Source organism: Falco punctatus (genome assembly GCF_963210335.1).
Source record: "Falco punctatus genome assembly, chromosome: 7".
Taxonomy (NCBI): Eukaryota; Metazoa; Chordata; class Aves; order Falconiformes; family Falconidae; genus Falco; species Falco punctatus.
Genome location: NC_137587.1, coordinates 27,753,822 through 27,772,782, shown reverse-complemented (window position 1 = coordinate 27,772,782; position 18,961 = coordinate 27,753,822). Strand labels below are relative to the sequence as shown.

Here is an 18,961-nt window from a genome sequence, read left to right as displayed (position 1 = left end):
TTCTTTGTCTCAGGCCGTTCCCAGCCTCTCCACCCCCTGCAGCACATCAGCTGTGTATGCATATGGATTTAGGTACCAGCATATGGCTGAATGTTTATGGAGACATGAAACATTTTCAGTTCTGTAGTTTTTTATAGGGCTGATTTGGTACGTCAGGCCTTATCAAAGCATTGTCTGCAGGAGTCAGATACATGACATTACCCTACACTCCCATTCTAATTGTTAACACTGAGATGCAGCCCACAGCGACTGCTTATCCCTGGGTGAAGAACCCCATCCTGACCCCAGGGGATGTGCTGCACCAACCCTTGCAACCTCTGCTGTCACATCTTCATCCCATAGCAGCCTCTCTTGATGAAAGGTGACAAGCAACGGAAGAAAAATGGACTTTTGCTGGGTTTTAGATTTGCTTTTTAAAAGCAGGTGGTTTCTAAGATTGAGGAAATACTTAGGATTAGTTGGTTTTTTTCCTGACGTCTTCGCATTATACATTGTCTTGCCTGCCCTGTTTTCCCTGGAACACAGTGGAGGCCTGGAGAAACCTGCCTGCAGGACACCAAGCAGCCTAAAAGGACTTGGACCAGAGAAGAAAGAAGAATTTTAAAAAGTGGTTCAAACCTTGTCACGAGTGTTTTGGAGCAGTGGATCACTGCCAGCCCTCAGAGTGTCTCCAGTGCCCCCGGCATCAGCACTTTGACTGAAGATGCTCCTCTTTTTCAGCCTAATGCGATGGTTTGCCACAGCCTCCCAGCCCACCGGTCACGTGGGGATTGCAATTCAGGAACTGCCAGTTTAAGCCATTTTGCTCTGTCAGTGCCCATTCAATACAATGCATAAATGAGGAACAGCAGAGCACAAGCCTGTGCCGGAGACCCTGCTCTGCCTCGTCTGGCCCTGAGGAAACCTTCCTGTGGCTCCGGCAGGGCAGCTGCTGTACCACCCCAGGAAAGCCGAGCTCACAAATCCCACGCTGGTGGCTTTGGAGGTGACGCTGCAGAGCTGGGCACTGCTGCGGGAGCCTGTGCTGGGCCGCCCTGCTCCCGGGCGGGATGCTCAGGCAGGCTCCCCTGCGCTGCAGTGCAGGTGTGTGGGCAGGCGAGCTGGTGCCTTCACCAAGCCGGGGAACGGCCGCATATGCCTGGCATATGTTCGCCCCAGCCTCACGCACAGCCAGCGCTCTGCTCCCTACCTGCTCTCCACCCCTCTGTGCACAGCAGGGCCTCCTCCGCCCAAGGAGGAACCGGGTCACCACCACTAACTTTGAATCTGCAGATCAAAGCAGCATGATCTGGGCCAGCCCTGGGACTGGCCTGCAGCTGGGCTGGAGCAGCTGTGCCAGGAAGAGGTAGAAGAAAAGCAGACAGATGCCTGGGGCATCAAACCTGCTCCAGTAGGATGGTCTTTGGGTACAGCATGTGCTCAGCTGGGGTAAAGTTAGGACCTTTCTGCTGGTGCTTTTTGCACTGGCTGAAAATCCTCACAGGGTGTTTGGTTTGGGGTGGGGCGTTAATATCAGGGTGCTACTTTGGGTATGGCTGGCTTGTGGGTGACCCATGCCAGTGGCATTGCCATGGCTGTGGAGCAGGGAACTAAACCCTACACCATCCACAGCCCACATGGGGAGGACATGCCCGGGTGCTGCACTGTCCACACCCTGCACCAAGCAGCCCGCAGCCCGTGGCCAGACCCAGCTACCCACTCGTACCACGGGGCTGGCCACAGCGGGGAGCTGTGAGAGACCAGCACAAGGCTGCCTGCATGGCAGGGAGGGGGAAAATGAGGCAGGAGACCCTAAAACGACTCTTCTAGCACAAGCAAGATCAGCTCAGACCAGAAATCACGGACCCTCGGTCCTGTCTCTCCCTGTAGCAGCTTCTAGCTGTACTGATGTAGGCTGTAAAGGCTGTAAAAACCGCTCTCATGCCCCCTGAAAGCCAGCCTGCCACCCCACCCTGTGCCAAGTGCCCAGCTTGCCACGCTGTCCTCTGGAGACATGAGCTTCCCACACAGCGTCTGGTTTCCCGAGCTGCCTGCCAAGCAGCGGAGCTGCCCCACGGCCAGGCGCAGGTAGAGCCAAGCTTTTCGTTAGCGATTCCCCCCTCCCGCCGTGAGTCACCATGTAAAACTCGAAGCAGAACTCAGCAGCTCTAGGACTGCTCCTTTCATGCACTGGCGTGACCTGCACAACCCAGCCCCTGGTGATCGCCTGCATCTCTCAATGCCTTCAAAGCGGCTCTTGATTGATGTGTTTCCCTGACTCACAAGCTTCAAGAGGCTTTGAAGACACTGGGCCAGGCTCTGATCTCTCTTAGCCTGATGCAAATCAGGAGCAATGGTGCTGACAACAGTGCAATAATCCACACTGATGTCAAGCCAGTAAAAATAAGAGCAGAATCAGAGTTTTGGTCTTTCCTCTGCCTTGAAGGGATCCGAGCAGCACTGTGAAGCAGAGAGCTGCAAAGCCTGCGAAGAAAACTCAGTGTAAAGCAAAGGACATGCAATGCTGTAGAAGGGCACGTGTCCTTTCCTGCAGCTAAGGAGGGAAAGGGTGTTGTGCTTTTTTTTTTTTTTTCCACAGTTAAGAAAAATAAGACAGAGCTCAGTGAGAAAAGCAAGCTCTGAGCCAATGGCATTGTCATAGCCAGGATCAGGCCAGGGGAAAGCCCCAGCACTGCTGGTTTCAGCCTGGCAGCAGCACACACGAATGTATTCACACTTCTCGTCTGAGACTGGCTGACTGAGACTGGCACGAGAGCTGCCGGCAGCGCCTGGGTAATGCTGATGTAGGGGTGTGAGGAGGGTGAGCTATCCCAGGGCAAACCAGGCTGTGGGAACCAAGAGCTGTGAATGTCCCCAGACAGGCAGGACACCGAAAGATGGGCAGCACCTTTTGCTCCCGGTTTGGGAGTGCAGGCTCGCCCCAGACCCTCCCAGGGATGCTGGGCAGGACCGCTGCTTCCCCTCAGGGCTTTGTGGGGGGCAGCACCCTGCCCTGTGCCGTTCACAACCACCCACCTGGTGAAGCCCTGTCTGCCAGTGGGCTCCTCGGGGCTGCCAGGCTCCCAGCCACCACTGGCAGCTCCCCTTGTTCACAGCCCCCTCTTGCCCTCTTCCCCAGGTGTGGTTTCAGAACCGGCGAGCGAAATGGCGCAAGCGAGAGAGGTTTGGTCAGATGCAGCAGGTCCGGACCCACTTCTCCACTGCATACGAGCTGCCCCTGCTCACCCGTGCTGAGAATTATGCCCAGGTGAGTGCATCCCCCTGCCCTGGCCCATCTGTCCCAATGCCTGCTGGACACACCACCTCTGCTCCCTGTCCCCCAAAGTGATGCTTCGCTTCTTGGGTTCATCCGCCTGCCCTCATGCAGGTCTTCAAGAGAGCCAGGGCTAGGGCTATACTGCCAAGGACTGAAGGGCCAGGAGCTATTTAGCAGAGTGTCCTGCCCTGCTCCCTCATGCCCTGGCCCCGAGCAGCCATCTCCAAAGCAGGCATCAAGCCCAGCCCTGCGTGACATAGTGCAACCACCCTCTGGGCACAGGTTGCCCTGCTCAGCACACCCTATTACGCTGTCCATCTCCCATCACATGTGCTGCTGCCCACTAACTTTCTGCTGGTTTGGAAAAGGTCCAAAAGGTTATTTCATGCCCAAAGAGCAGCAGTTCCCAGGAAAGCTTCCTGTTGCCTTGCCTAGGTTTCCATGCCCCTTCTTAAGGCAGTTGGACAAAAGCATTTATCCCCTGGGAAATTCCCACAGCTGTCTCCCAGCGATGGACTAGTACCCACAGCGCACTTGGTGACGTCTGGGGATGCTTCCCGAGGGACTTGTGGGTTTGTGCTCCAAAGGGAGCCTTGTTGGGTATCTGGGGCTGCTCCCAGGGCCTGTTGAAACTGTTCCTGCCCTGACCCAGGAGGCAGGTGACACAGCTGCCTCCCCGCCTTTGCACCCTGTCCTGGGAAACCTGTCACCACAGTAGACTCCTAAGCACTGGGCTAGCCCCCATTTCACAACAGTGCCTTCAGATGATGCCAGGGCAGAGCAGACAGGCATTTGTTAGCTAAAGGGCTAGGCTGTGCCCCCGCAAAGCACTCCCTCCATCCTGCCAACTCCTTCCCACCACCCAGAATTTGCCTGAGGGCGCAGATCTGCAGGCATGATGCTCTGAACCCAACTTGTCCTCACAGATCTGCTGAGAGTCCTCCCCCAGCAACACCCCGGCTGTCAGCCACCTCCTCAGCCAATGCCACACCAAAGCTGCCTCACAGCCAGGCCAAGAGCATTTAACCTCTCTCCTGCTTGGCGTCTCCCCTGAACTGAACAAGAAGCCCTTATGAAACAGCTGAGAGGTGCCAAAGTAGCTTTTTCAAGCAGAGGACACTCCCAGCAGCCTTTTCAGCACTTCATTCTCTTGCCTTTGTAATTTATACTGCTCCCTCCCTCCATACTGCCCTCCTCTCACAGCCCTAGAGATCAAAAAAATGAAAAGCAATTTGCAGGAGGTAAGAGATCAGAGAGGGCCCAAGGGCGAGCAGTGCAGCGGGCGGTGGGATGAAGGGCCCTTTGCTCTCTAGCTCCAGCCAGCTGCTCGCCTCCTCCCTGCTTTCATCCTTCATGCCCCTGTCCCCCTGCCGCCGCAGCACACCTACTCCCACTGGCAAATACTGAGCTCCTCTCCTTTCTTCTGCAATATCATTTTATGAGTGACACTGCAGGAGCCAGGGCTGTGCTCTGCATTAGGGCAGGCGACCTTCCTCAACAGGCAAGGAGCATTGCTGGGGAGAGGGGCAGGGAAACTGCCTGTGCTGGGGGCTGCAGGCAGCTCAGCTCTGACGGGCACATCTGTGCGGTAGAAAAAAGCCCTTGCCTAGGCAAAGCTGCCCCAAGCTGGGGCAGGAGGGTAGATCAGCATTCTTGCAGCATCCCTTTCTGCCTGTTCCTTCTGTATTGGGTAGGCCCACAGAAACACCATGGATGGCTCCAGGGTTTCTGTGCTGGGAGCATCCTTGCTCCAAAGAGTGCTCAGTGCGAAAAGATAAAAGAGAAATGGCGGGGAACAGATGACCAGAGAGACTATGGCAGAGGAGGGGCATAGTACTGCTCCCTGTGAGCTAGTCTTCCACACTCCCTGCCCTGTCTGGGCTGGCATACAGATTTTGGAGCAGATTTGCTCCAGGGGGGGCTGCGGATGCTGCAGCTGGAGGGGGCCAGCATACCGCATCCCATTGTACCGGCTGTCCCTCGTGTGCAGGGCTGCCCTGCGGGGTGGTGGCAGGGCCAGGGCCAGACATGCTCTGTCCCACCAGGCCAGCCGCTGGCCACGTTCTGCGCAGGGCAGCCCTAACGCTTCTTTTCCCATCCCCAGATTCAGAACCCCTCCTGGATTGGCAACAATGGAGCTGCCTCCCCTGTGCCCGCCTGCGTTGTCCCCTGTGAGACGGTGCCCTCCTGCATGTCCCCCCATGCTCATCCCCACGCAGCTGGCGGCGTCTCCGAGTTCCTCGGTGTCTCTGGCCCTGGCAGCCACGTGGGACAGACTCACATGGGCAGCCTCTTTGGCACGGCTGGGATGAGCCCCGGCCTCAACGGCTATGAGCTGAACAGCGAGCCAGACCGCAAGACCTCCAGCATCGCTGCCCTGAGGATGAAAGCGAAGGAGCACAGCGCCGCTATCTCCTGGGCGACATGACAGGGTTGCAGCCCAGCACCCATGAGACATGGAGAGAGCACATGGGGACAGCCAAATAAATCCATCCGCTTGGACTCCAGACAGCAGTTGCCTCCTCGGGGATGTGAATACAGCACTTTTAGCTACCCTAGGCATATAAAGTACATATGTTAACGTAAGTGGAGTGTTTCCAGCATGAACACAGCAGCTCCCGGCTTCCCAGGATCAGGCTTCCAGGGGAGAGGGAGGCTGTAGAGCAGCACCTCTTCCAGTGAGATCTGGGTTGGGATGTGTCCTCTCTCACCAACACCTCCCCAATAACCTGGGCATTTTTTCTCCCCGCTCCTTCTTCTGACACCAGATCTGCCTTTCCAAAGAGCAAGAGCCCACTGGCATTTCAGCAGCTTCTCTGCCCCCGCCCCCCATCTTGCCCTCCTAATTTGTCAACAGTGTTGCTCAGATCTCTTCTGCCCTGGGCCCTGGATGGGGGCTCTGGCACCAGCAAAGAGACACCTCTCAGGGTGCTCCTGTCTGTTTAGCAGGAGCCACGACTTCCCACAGCTGAGTGGGGAACAGGGTTAGGAAGATACCCGAAAGTAGAAAGAAGGCAACGGTAGCCCACCTCCTTCTAACCTGTTTCCTCTCCATCTTGCAGTCTGAGATGAAGCACAGAGCCGTAGAGGCCTGTGAGGGGGGATGTTTCTCTTCCCAGCATGGCACGGTGTTACCACGCTGAGAGTCTTTGCCAGCCGTCTGGCGACCCAGCTGGAGATGCACCCCAGCAGACGATAGCTTCCCAGCATGGATGGCTGCCCCAGGGAGTGCCCGGGGTTTGCTTTGCCATGGTTGTGGTCAATGTTGAGGCTCTTGTGCATGGTGGGGCAGCAAAATGTTTCCTCTGGCATTCACTGAGTTGGGAATTACCATCCTCAATTTAGAGACAGCAGCTATGGGAGGGGAGTACAGTCGCTGTGTAAATCCACAGGTGCTCAAAGAGACTGCTTTGAGAAACAGCTCAATTGCTAGCACACAGCCACAGTTGCGTGAGGCCATGGAATTCCTCATACACCTTGTGCTGGGGTCAGAAGCATGCAATGACAGCCCCTCCCTGCAGCCCTCCGCCCCAGGGCCCTGCTGCACACAGCTGCTGTGGGTGTCTCCACAGCGGGGACAGCACAGGGAGCAGGCTGGGAAGGGACTCAAGGCTGGGCAAGGCAGTGCTGCCCCATCTCCAGCCACCTCGGATCCTCTTCACCTTGCAGAGGAAGCAGGAGACACCAGAACTTGCCTGTTTTTTTCTGAGCCAATATGCATCCCCACTTTTCCCTCCCAGCGCTCTTACCTGCACAGTGCTAACTGTTAAGTAAGATCTCCTTCGCAAGGCTAAATCTTCTACAAGCTTTTCAATGATCTCGTAGTGCTAGGAATAATTTTGGAACATCCTTTTACCCCACTGAATTATCACCAAGGAGAAGCTGAAGGTCAGCGCAGCACTATGACCCACACAGCATGGCTATGCAGACTGAGCTTGAGCTGGGGCAGCCGTCTCTGAGATTCTCAAGGGAACTACAGGATTTTGCTCCCATAAAAAGTTGTGTGTCACCCTGCCCTCCCTCCTCATGCTCAGTGTTAGGGACTCTAGTAGTTCTACATCCAGGAATATTTAGTGGTCTTGGAAAAAGCTCCAAATAAGCTACAACCAAATATCAGGTTTCAGATTAACAAGATATGCAAGTATTTCTATAACGCCTGCACTGCCAGACACTACCTGAATGATACAGCATTGCTAGATCAAATGTAATATATATTTATTGGAATAAGAACAGACCAGTACCAGTCTCTTTTCTCTTCCCAGAAATGCTAAGAGATGCCTGCCTCGGTACTCACAGGGAACCAGCACGCATATACCACACCACGTGTACAACCAGGGCCTCTCCCATCACAAGGAGCCAGGACTTATGTCCCAGCCTAAACTTTCAGCCGAGCCATCGGGCTTGATGGCTTAGGTGCTAAAAGTGATGCTGATCACTGAACCAGCCAGGATCCTGCTGACCAGCTGGAGGTGTACATCACCCCCACCAGATGCCCCAGAAGCCACCGAGGGTCCCAGGCCACCCAGGGATTAGTGGCAGGAGGCAGCTTCTCCAGCAGATTTTGTGCAGGCAGCCAAGTGCGCTGTCGAGAGCATTTCCCCAGGTATAGCGGGGAGCATGATGCATCCCACAGTCAGCAGGGAAGCCCGTGAAGGGCCGCTGCCCCAACGGCCGAGGAACATTAGTGACAAGGCAAATTTGCAGCCCGCAGAGCTGAGGAGCTGGTGGTGGGGTAGGCACATGGGGACGTGGTCCCACGTGGCCTTCAGCTACCAGAGGCAGCTCCAACAGAGGGCCATAGCCATTCAAGAGCTTAGCTGCATTCCCTAGTGAAGTTAAAGGGTAGTTTTTGCTCCCGGACTTCCATGGGGCCAGGATTTCAACCAAGCTGTTTAACAGCTCAGAGGATTAAGTGCTGTATCCCCAGTCTTGTTAGAGAGAGAGGAGAGTCTCCTGGTAGCAGACTTGGCATTTACAGAGGCTTGCTCCCTCCTTCCTCTCACCTTAATATCCATGTGCAAAGCACATATCAGACGCACTCGATCTATTTTAAATGCCACTGCGTGTGCCCGGCCCGGAGCCTGCCTGAAAGCATGATGAGGTGAGGGGGGATGCTGCTCCTCGGAGCCCTCCTGCCTCCTGCCGCCGGTGGCCCCGCTGCTGGCCGGGCTATGCCTCACCCCTCGGGTGCTGCCGCCGCAGCCGCACAGTCCCTCGCACCCACACCTGTGGGTCGTGCTGGAAGGCACTCCCCTCAGAAATCTCCAAAAGCAGCTATTCAGGCAGTTTTTAAGCATCTGTATTTACACATATTTTTTAAATTAATTTAAAAGCTTTTTTAAACTAGCTGTTAAATTAACAAGAAAAACTGTATAAATATATATATACATATATATATCTATCTATCTTAATCTAGCCAACCTGTGGCTACTGCATTTCTTAAGGGTCACAGGGTCATTGCTGTTCTTGCAATCTCAAGTTACCAGGATGATGCCTTTTTTAATTATGATTATGATTATTATTTTAATACCTTTCAACTCTATTTATGACTTTCTTCTCTATTTATTTCTTATTTAGTATTTTACTCCTGCCCATACATTGAGTTGCGATTCCCTGGCTTGGATTTGCCTTTGAAGCTGCAAGCTTCATCCCCAGCCACTGCCAAAATATGTCACCAGCCCCAGCCACCCTGGCACCTGCCATGCCTGTAGTGGCACCCTCTGTGGGTGCAGCACCCAGCTAGCTGGGCTCACCCAGCTGCCCTGCCTGGCCTTGTGGAGGTAGCAGAGCATTTCTCCCAAGCAGTCCTGGCTCTGGCTGTGCAGCAGGTACCCTAGAAGGGGGCTGCCTTACACTGCCCGTGGTTAGAAACACCAGAGACATCCCAGAGCTTTGAGACTAAGGGATATAAATAGAGCAGCGTGGGTTCCCGGCATCAGCTTAAAAGCAGTTGGGTACCACTCGCCTCCAACTATTTGGACACACCTTTTGCTTACGAGCAGTAGTTAGCGCTTTGGTAGCAACTGCAAACCAGTGGTGAACCAGGCCTGGGCTTGCTGAGCCCTGCAGGGTCCAAATTCTAAGGGCCGCTGTGCCTCAACAGGCTCATGGTGGGGAGCAAGAGAGGGGCCAGATGAGCCCCCCAGCACCTCGCCCACAGCCAACACTGCCACCCACCCACTCTTAGCAGGCTCCCGACAGCAGCCAGGCTCTGGCTGCCGCCTCCTGAGTATGCTACTCAGTTCAGGTCTCGCTGGCCCAGCACCCACCTGGGCAGAACCCACAGGGAAGAGGACCAAGACAGCAGAGTGAAGGAGAGCCAGCCTCCCTCCTCCCTAGAGCCCACAGCAGCACGTGCGTGAGCACACATCCCTGCCAGAGCGCGCATCCCTGCTGGAGCAGGCCTGGCCTGAGCCATGAGCATTGGCTGGGCGTTAGGGGAAGGCCACACGTAGTGACAGCATGACACACACGAGGTTACAGAGCTGCAGCACACATGGCTTTACTTGCTCTGTCACCGTGGGATTGCAGCACCAACCTGGGCCGGGCATACCCAGTGTGCCAGCCGAGCAGAGCTGCCGACTGGGCTTCTCCAGTGGTGGAAGTGTTTTGGGGCAGGGAGACACGTTCCCCTGACTCCCAAAGGACACCCAGACCGGGCAGCACGTTGTAAAACCCTCTTCAAATGAACAAAGGCAAAAAGGTAGTTTCCTGGAAATGGATTGAAAAATAATTGAGCAGTGGCAGAGCCCTGTGTTTTACTCCGCTGCTTTGACTGATGCAGCAAAAAGCAAACAGACCAAAGGAGAAATTAAACCCAAATGGGAAGGGGGCGCGGAATTGGATGGAAAGTCATTCAGCCCTTTGCAGCTTCCCAAGGGAGCTGGGAGGAGGCAATGGAGTGGCCTTGCACCCCCTTAACTCTTTGCTGGTAACATGGTTCCCCACTCCCCCCACATAGCTAGGTAGGTAGATAGATCTAGGACTTTTATACTACTGATTTTGAAGGACAGTTTTCAATGTATAATAATATAACAGTTTAGGTGTGCAGTGTTTGAAAGAGAGACGGGGAGAAAGAAAGAAAACAAACCTCAATCAATATTATTGTTTTTTGTTGTAAAATATTGTAACCTTGTATAAACGCAACCTCTTTTTTTTTTTTTTTTTTTTTCCTTTAGCTTAACAGCCTGGGGTAGAACATACTAAAAAAATAAAAAAGTTTTAAAAAAGTTCAGGAGAAAAAAAGAATAAAAAAAAAATCATTAAAAATGTTGCCATGTGAGGTTTGTGCCATGCAATGTTATTGCCTATGCAACCATGTATTACCAGTTCATTACAGTGGACTATTAAAAAAGAACAAACAGTCTTGCAGCTTGGTTCTTTTTAACTTTTTCTGAAGTAAGTTATTGCACTTGCGGGTTTGGGGTTTTTTTTTCTTTTTTTTGGGAGGTGGGGGGGCTGGAATTTCTGGGTGCTGATTTTTATTTTTCCAGTTTTTGAAAGCAGTGGCATCACTGCAAAGGGCTCTGCTTCCCAGCTGCCCTGGCCAAGGGGGCACAAACACTGTTGTTGTTGTTTTCGTTTGCAATAAACTCCTTCTCTTCTCTCCTCTCAACTGCAATCTGGCTGGTTTGTTCCTGACTCATGACAGATGAAATGTGATCAGAGGGGCCTCCAAAATCTCACGTTAATTGAAGTTGGCAAAAAATACTAACAGTGCCCTTTTGAACTGCTGACGCAGTGCCGAATGGATTAGCCGGGGGTAGATTAACAACAGGTGGCAGCTCACGGGCCGCTGCTTCTCCCTGTACAAAGAGATGGTTAACAGCCAGCAGCCAGGCACAGGAACACCCTGCCCGCCAGCTCCCAGCTAACCAGGGCCTCGCCGCTTCTGGGAGCACTTGGCATCACTGATAGCCGGCACAGAGGGCATGGCGGCTGCAGCAGGGAGAGGATGGTCTCCCCGGCTCACTGCTCAGGAGCTGCTGCTTCTGGCAAAGCTTAGGCCTTGCAGGGCTCCTAGCCCTTCCCAAGCAGTCCGTAAGGAGGCAGGAGGGAATCCATAATGGCTGACACAAGGAGAAGTGACTTGGCACAAGACGCCGTGGAGCTGGGGAGCCTCAGCCCACCGGCTCTCCGTGCTACGGCACCACTGCTTTTACACAGCACAGTCACCCCCGGGGCTCCGCAGCATGGGGTCTCCCGGAGTCCAAAGCCCTAGCCCACCTGGGGCTGGCAGTGGGGGCACCCTGCCCCCGGAAAAGTGCTCCTTTCTCCCACATTCCTACAGGTCCAGTCAATGCTCCCTCCCCTCCCGGCTCTGCTTTGGCAGAGGACTCCGAAGTCACCTCACCTGCCCTGCCCTCCGCTGTGGCTCTGCCAGGTTGCCCAGAGGCGCCTGCCAGCAGCTGGGCACTGCTCACCGGGCTGCGGGGCAGGCTGAGCCACCTGGGCTTCACCCCTCCCTGTACCGAGGGGAGGGCTGGTCTCAGCCCCACGCGTTCCCGGGGCAGGTCTCTTGCCCCATCTCAGCGTGGGGAAAACCGGGTTCCAGGATGGCCCTTTCTGCTGCTTTTGCTCAGTGAATAAACTCGGCTGTGAAGCCGTCTCCTCCAGAGTCAGCAGATCCACTGGCACCAGAAAAAGGCCAAGCCCCTGCACCTAGACACTGGGTGAACTGGAAAGTGCCCTTCACGTTCAGGCAGCACCAAGAAGGTGCCCAGCAGCTGTCAACAACCCACCAAGACCCACAGAGCCCCTCTGGCCTTTCCATCAGTTGGCTAGGAGCATCAGCTCAGCTCAGATGGAGCATGGCTGTTTTCCATCTTGTAGAGAAACGGATAATGCAGGTGCTGTTGCAAGCTTATCCATTCCTCTCACTTGTAGGAGAAAAATTCCCTCCCTCCCCAAGCACTCAAAGCCAGATTCTCCAGATGTTGGCAGAGTTCAGACTGTTGAGAGCCTAAAGCCAGTTTCAGTAACATCCTGGCTGTATGGGTTTACATCAGAAATTGCTCCTGGCCTGAATGTTGCCAAAGAGCTAAAAAGTCTCTCTATAAACTCTAGATAGTGGCAGGACCCAGATTAGAAATGCGCATTCTTTTCTTGAAGCTGTACTTTCCTACTGGCATTACAGGAGTTGTTTAAAACACATGGAAAAAGTTTTCTCTGGGAGATGTGGCTACAGCACCTAGGTTAACGCGTTCCTTCTCTGCTGGAGAATAAGACTTTGAGGCAGGGCAAAGTTCAGCCAGTTTTAATGAAAAACAATTTTTTCTTCCTGTAAACTAAACAGATTTGCCTTTTTTCTTCCTCTTTTTAAAAGCAGGTTATTAACCTTTAAGCAGATGGATGTACAATAATCTTCTCATTGGCAAGGAAGGCAACAGCCATGCAAGGTGCATCTACTTACAGCCAGCTGCAGCCCACATGTAAAGGTGTTGCATTTAATCTGAGACAAACAAGTGTTTATTATTTGTGAAAGGATCTTCCACTTTCTCTTGCTTTTCAGTTCGTAACTTACTCACGGGGCAAAAAGACAGATGCTCCGAGTTAACAATCTGCTCCCTTTGCTGTAGCCTTGCTGAATTCCTGGATCTCATTTTACGGTCCTTTCTGCTTCAAACCTCTTCCCCTGCCTGTTTGTACGAAGTATGGCAGAGGCAGTTATTGTTCCCATCAGTCCTCAGCTGAAGGCACCTAGCACTAACTGTGCCTAGCACCCAGCTGAGACCTGGCCCTCCCTTTGAAAGAAAGGTTTCAGCAAAGAAGGACCTTTAAAATCTTTCCAAGTTTTCAAACAGCCAAACCAGTAGGTGAGAAACAGTGTTTTTCTTGAGTGTACAGCTATACGGGCATGCAGAAGGGAACACGGAGCCTTTGCCCTGAAAACTTTAGCTATTTTTCCAAGGGACTATAATCTCATCTACGGGACCAATATGAGATGTTCACATTGGGCAGGTGAATATCCCTGAGTGACACTTTTCAGTCAGTCCCAGGCTTCGGCTTCTAGTTTTACAGGTTCCCATTGCTGCACAAAATGGGGGTGGAGGGTAGAAGAAATAAGCTTCATCCTTAAAGCACAGGGTGCAACAGGAACCACATCTCATCATCACACATTGTAAACCTCATGCAGGCCTGTATGTCCCAAGTTTTTCACACCTTTGTTGGTCAAATGGTGCAGCTTTCACCTTTTCCCAGTTCCCTGCCAACTAAAATTTAGGTTAAAAATCCAACAGATGTGACTTAATAATTAAGCTGCCTTTTTTTTTTTCCTTACTACTCTGTAGAAATAGTCACAATATGGATTATTTCTCTTTATAGACACCCCTTACCCATCTTTTGTCTTCCCCTCTGCATACAGTCTGGTACTGAGCACTGGTTCAAGTTCATAGACTTAATGAAATCATGATCAAGTTGCATTGATCTCAGCCCACAGTCGCTGCAGAGTTGTCATGCTTGTCTGGAGCAGAAGCACTTCCTACTTATGCAAGCAAACAGGCATTTAGAATCAGTAAAGGAAATTTGAAGGAGAATTACTGGATCCTTTTCCAGACAAATGAAGACAGCAAACAGGCAACCTTGCAGGGAGAACCTTTGAGCTGCACTGTTTTCAGCTGGAAAACTCCCTGCGTGCTGCTAGCTCCATGCCACTCCACTTAATTGCCTCAATTGTCGCTGTTATCCTTTAATGGGAAACATAACTCGTTTTCAAAGCAACCACAAGAAGCTGCAGACAGGGGAATCCTGAAGATCAGCAGAGGTGGGACTGCACTACAGCCTTTCCATCAGGCTGAAATTACACAGGAGTGCACCAGGAATGTCACCAAATGGCTTCGAGCCAGGACAGGCTGAAGAAAGCTGACACTGAAAGTCAAGGCTGACGGGTCCTCTGCCTCGGTACTGAGACACCCAAAACTCCAAACACTAACTCAGACAAAAGTGTGGCTGTTCTTTATTATATATATATATTTATTATATATAACACAATGCTGGTATTCAATCCTGTTTTTACCCACACAACTCCTAAGGCTTTGGGCGTATGACACATTCTCTCTGCTTCCTTATCAGCAGTTACAGGTAGGAGGCTGATCTTACCCAAGCACAACGACCATGAAGTTCAATTTACTGTGCTCAGATACAGCGGTGGCAAACATCATAAAAAGAACTTACACCATCCTACATGCCCCCCAAACAGCATAAGATACAACTGAAGGATCCACGACTCCACACTAGAGCAAAAGCATTCTAGCTGATTTTTCTGCCAAGCAAATGCCATCTCTATCTACATACCAATGTTAGCAAGAGGTTTGAAGTGACTACCTGCTCACAGGGTAACTTTCATATCCTACGGAAAGCTGCAAAGAATACTGTGTTCAGAGTTTTCTGGCAGTTTTGACAGAAATTTTTTCCAGTCTAAAAGTTAAAAGATAGTATAGGTGAAATACTTACCTAGGATGAGGGCTGCTCTTCCCAGCCCTTCAGGATCAGATCCAAGTTAGCAACTGGACCAATTGGATGCTCACTTTCTAGCATATATTTAATTCTACACAGCTTTGCAGGATTTTTTTCTTGTTTTAAGTACATGGATGAGACTACCCATGAGTGCAAGAACTCCCTGTAGTTTACATTTCATCAGTCCTAGTAAAATTTAAACATGCAAGTGTTTAAGAAGAATGGTGAAAAAATTCACACTCCATCTGTCTGGTCTCTGGCTAGGGCATTTAAAATCCGTTTTCTCATCAGCACTGTCAGTTTTGGTTTCTCTTTCCTGTATGGTGCTGTAGCCCTGTTAAGACAGCAGTTTCCATGTAAAGGGCTGGACAGAAGATTTATGCATACCAATTAACCATTCTGAGAGCCTTCCCGATCAAAATACGCTCTGCCTGTGAAGTGTAACTAAGGTACCAGACATTCATTATAGAGGGCATTCATGCCAAATCTTGCAGGTATTTTTAACATTAAAATTGTCCACCTAAATACATTTTCATGTGCCTCAGTACCGCGTTTTTCCAGGGTGCTCAACACTCACCAATACAGCCTAAAAGCAAAACGAGTCAGAAGTACTGGGCAGCTCTTCAAACCCACCTTGCAATTATTTTGCTATTTGAGTCTCCAAGGCCCTTGAATTGATAATTAACAGGGAGAAATTCGCTGCTGCTGTAAAGCGTGTTTGAACTGTACCACTGGAAGCATGATGGATAGCAGGAGGTTCAAGAGCAGGAGCTGGAGATGGCAGGGAAGAGTAATTCAGAATTTGAATTGGCACGTCCTGTAACGAGATGGTGGAGCTGTGAGGAAGGAAAGAGTCAACACATTGTAGGGAAAGTTGGTGATGGACTCACCCCTTCTGGCAGGGCAAGCACCGTGGCACACCGTGCCCCTTGCTATGCACAAGCAGCAAGGGGTGCCATGCACACATGCTGCCCTTCCGCAGCATGCTCTGCCAGGACTGTGCTGCAGTGCTTCTGGAAGCAGAGAGCTGCCACCACACTGGATTCCACAATCTCAATGATTTGGTCAAAGCTCTTTTCTCAAAAGCACAATTCTTTAACACTTTCTGTCTCTTCAGAGAAAGATCTGTTCCCTGTTTCTCCAGGATAAATGCTACTGTCAAATCTTGGCGGAAAATTACAAGTAACAACTACTCTGCCCAGAAAGGTGCAGAGCAAACCTCTACTTCAAAGACAACCATCCAACCCCAGTTACGGGAAAGACAAAATATTGTCAGGTCTTTCTAAAGTACACTGTGGAAGTTCAAGTTTAGCACAGATTTGTGTAGCAAAACAGTCTGTCACTGCAATTCTCCCTTCTAAATACATCTGTGTTTCCTTGTGCCACTCCAGAAGTGACATACAACAAACACTCCTTGGATTTACTTTTTAATATACCAATATTAACCTTTTTGTGATAACATATATACAATGAAAAGTTAAAAATTATCTTAATTTAAAGACTGACAACAAACCCATTCCAAAATCAGACATGCAGGTACACCCTACCTTCACAGACTTTTGCATCAAGAACATCACAATTACAAACGCAGAGGGAAAGAAGGCCATTTTACAAATTTTTTTTTGCAGTCCACTGCCAATTTCCTCCATGCTATGAAACAGAGACAAATTATCATCTAAATTTGATGGCCCTATAAAGCAATGGTAAGATGCCAAAGGACAATAAAAAGGTCACTGGGCATTTTGTGGAAGAGGAATCCACTCTGATCCTTTGCGATGCAGGCACAAGGACCTGTTGCCATTTTATTCATCTGAGACTATAGATCAGTTTAGGAAGGCTGCTTAGGCTGTCCCCACTTCAAAATACTCCACCAACTATTTCAAATCCTCCGTGCCTTTTAAGACTGTGAAAAACGTGCACTTTTTACCGGCTTACTAAGAAAGAACCAGGAAATCACAGAAGCTTCATAACTCTGTGTAAGGAAGATGTTATAACTCAGTTAAACTGCTAAGGCCTGCCAAGCTGAGATCAGCCTCAAAAGAATGGCCAAAACCGAAGTGACTACTGCACTGTCACAGCTAACCTTTCAAAGCAAATTTCAAGGGAAATATGCTGGTATCTCCTGACGCTCAAGCACCACGACATAAATCAACAGGAATATTGAGGAAGTTCATTTGAACGAACCTGAGAGGCTGTAAAGAGAAATAGCAAGCAACAAACCTTCCTCTATCTTGTGATACCCACTGTGCAGGCAGCAATTGTTGTCACTGCAACAGCTATACTCCCAGCTCCCCAATACCCCTCCCACAGCAACTTCAGAATGAAACAAAGACTGCAGGAAAAGACATTTACTAGTAATTAAACGTTCCCAGAGAACTGGATGATACAGTTCACAGGCACATCCCAGGGGTGTTATGAAGTGAAGCATCCCTTCAGAGCTATTGTTCCAATATGATTTTCATTCACAGCACATCCACCGCATTGGGCAATAAGATAAGTCTTAGTGGGGGTGAGACAAATAGGAGCAGATGTTTCCTGTTTCTAGCCTGCCTTTCATTTGGTTTCTGTCATTGCTGCATATCCAGCTTAGGAGAGGGGGTGAACCGTGATGCCTAACACTTGTCCTATTGTTTGGGGTTTGGCAAAATCCAAGGAGTAAGGTTGCTTGCAGTGCAACAGAAAAACAGCTCATCAAGTAGGATGTCTCTGTAACTGGAAGCAATGGAGGTTTCAAAAGACAGTGAAATCACACTTATCTGATAATAAACATTTTATCAGTGGAGCTGGGAAAAAAGAGAATCTTTTCTCAGCCCAACTTGGATCATCTTGAATATCAAAGGGCAAGAATAACAGTCCAGGCAATTTTATTTCTAATTTTGTTGCATTTAGTTTTCTAATTCAGGTTAATTTCAGTATTGAGAAACAACTCCAATGCTCATATGAAACAGGAAGGCTTTTGGAGAAGCTTTACAAGCTGTATGTTTCAGTGGCAGCCTGTAGCAATGGGTTCCTTAAATTACAAGCAAAGACCCAATAGCTTCCCCAACAATGGTAATTCACAGGAGTTTGTAAGTGTGTGTTAATAGTGTCTTGTACATACACAGACCCCTGCACACTGAAGCTGTAACTGGGAATTTCTGTAAATGTGTTTTACAAATCAGTACTACAACGCAGTGCTTGCTGAACAGGATTCAGATGTGAAAAACTGACTTCTTAGCTGTTGCTCCTATGTACAGCTATGATGTAAAACTAACCTGACTGCTGCTTTGATAATGAAGACTGAAAGATACACCTTTTTCTGTAAAATACAACTAGTTTTGACACAGAGTCAGTCTCTTGCACAGATGCAGCAGAAAACCTGAGATTTATGCAGGAAGAAGAGGTGCAGCAATTGGACTTCTGCCCTGCAGGTCTCTGCTTTGAAGGAGACTGTCCTCCCAGCTGCTGTGTCTCTCAATTTGCATCAAAATAATTTAAGTAACACAAAATGCTGCGCCCTTTAAAACATGTGATAACACACAGATTTTTGTTGCTGATATTGTAAAAAAAAAAATAAAATCAACATTTGTCTCACTATGCAGAAGAAAATGTTTGTTACGCAGTTACTTAAGCCAACAATTAAGCTCAAAAGACAGAGGCCCATCAACCACACAGGCAATAAGCTCCTCCCAAGAGAGCCAGCTATACGTTGCAGACAGTTGCTTTGAAGGGATGGGTGCTTACAAACCACAGAGCTGCTGCAGCACATTTGATAGAAGAGGTCAGTCACGCCAGTCAGACCACAGAGAGAGAGATTCTGTTCTGTTCTTCCATGTGCACAGCCTCCTTTGGAGAAGAGAGTGCATTTGACGTTTCCGGGAGGACCCATGAATAGATTCAATCCTCTGTCAGCAACAGAGACGCAGTCGTTCAGCTTTCAATTACATATTTGTGCAATGTAAAGGGAAGACAACATACCAGAATACAACATTAATTCCTGTCTCCCTCAGATACAGTCCACTCTCTAGTGATTTATTTTATTCAGGGCCATATGTTCCTCATAGCACCTTTTCAGCTGTCATTTTCATCACTCAGGCTTGTCTCACAGATGCCTTTACAAGCTGCCGATATTGGGAAAGCTCTTCAGTTTCTCAGGAAAGTCATCTTTGTACAGGACAGGGTCAGCACGGTGCTCCACCACTTTTAGAGGCATGGTCCCAAAGACAGAGGCAAACTTATTGATGCATTCAGATCTGGTGAAAGGGAAAGCAA

General features: G+C 50.1%; 2 protein-coding genes across 3 annotated transcripts in view; one reads left to right on the top strand and one right to left on the bottom strand.

Moving 5' to 3' along the window:
• ALX4 (ALX homeobox 4) overlaps positions 1 to 18,272 on the top strand; it is a 48,237-nt gene extending 29,965 nt beyond the window's left edge. For both annotated transcript variants that reach the window (XM_080394256.1, XM_080394255.1), the window contains 2 exons: positions 3,119 to 3,247; positions 5,361 to 18,272. In XM_080394256.1, the coding sequence (XP_080250382.1) occupies positions 3,119 to 3,247; positions 5,361 to 5,684 (453 nt within the window). In that variant the 3' untranslated portion in view covers positions 5,685 to 18,272. The remainder of the gene's footprint in view (positions 1 to 3,118; positions 3,248 to 5,360) is intronic.
• Positions 16,125 to 18,961, bottom strand: part of EXT2 (exostosin glycosyltransferase 2) — an 80,337-nt gene continuing 77,500 nt past the window's right edge. The window contains exon 14 of the mRNA XM_080394245.1: positions 16,125 to 18,942. Within this exon, the coding sequence (XP_080250371.1) occupies positions 18,804 to 18,942 (139 nt within the window). The 3' untranslated portion in view covers positions 16,125 to 18,803. The remainder of the gene's footprint in view (positions 18,943 to 18,961) is intronic.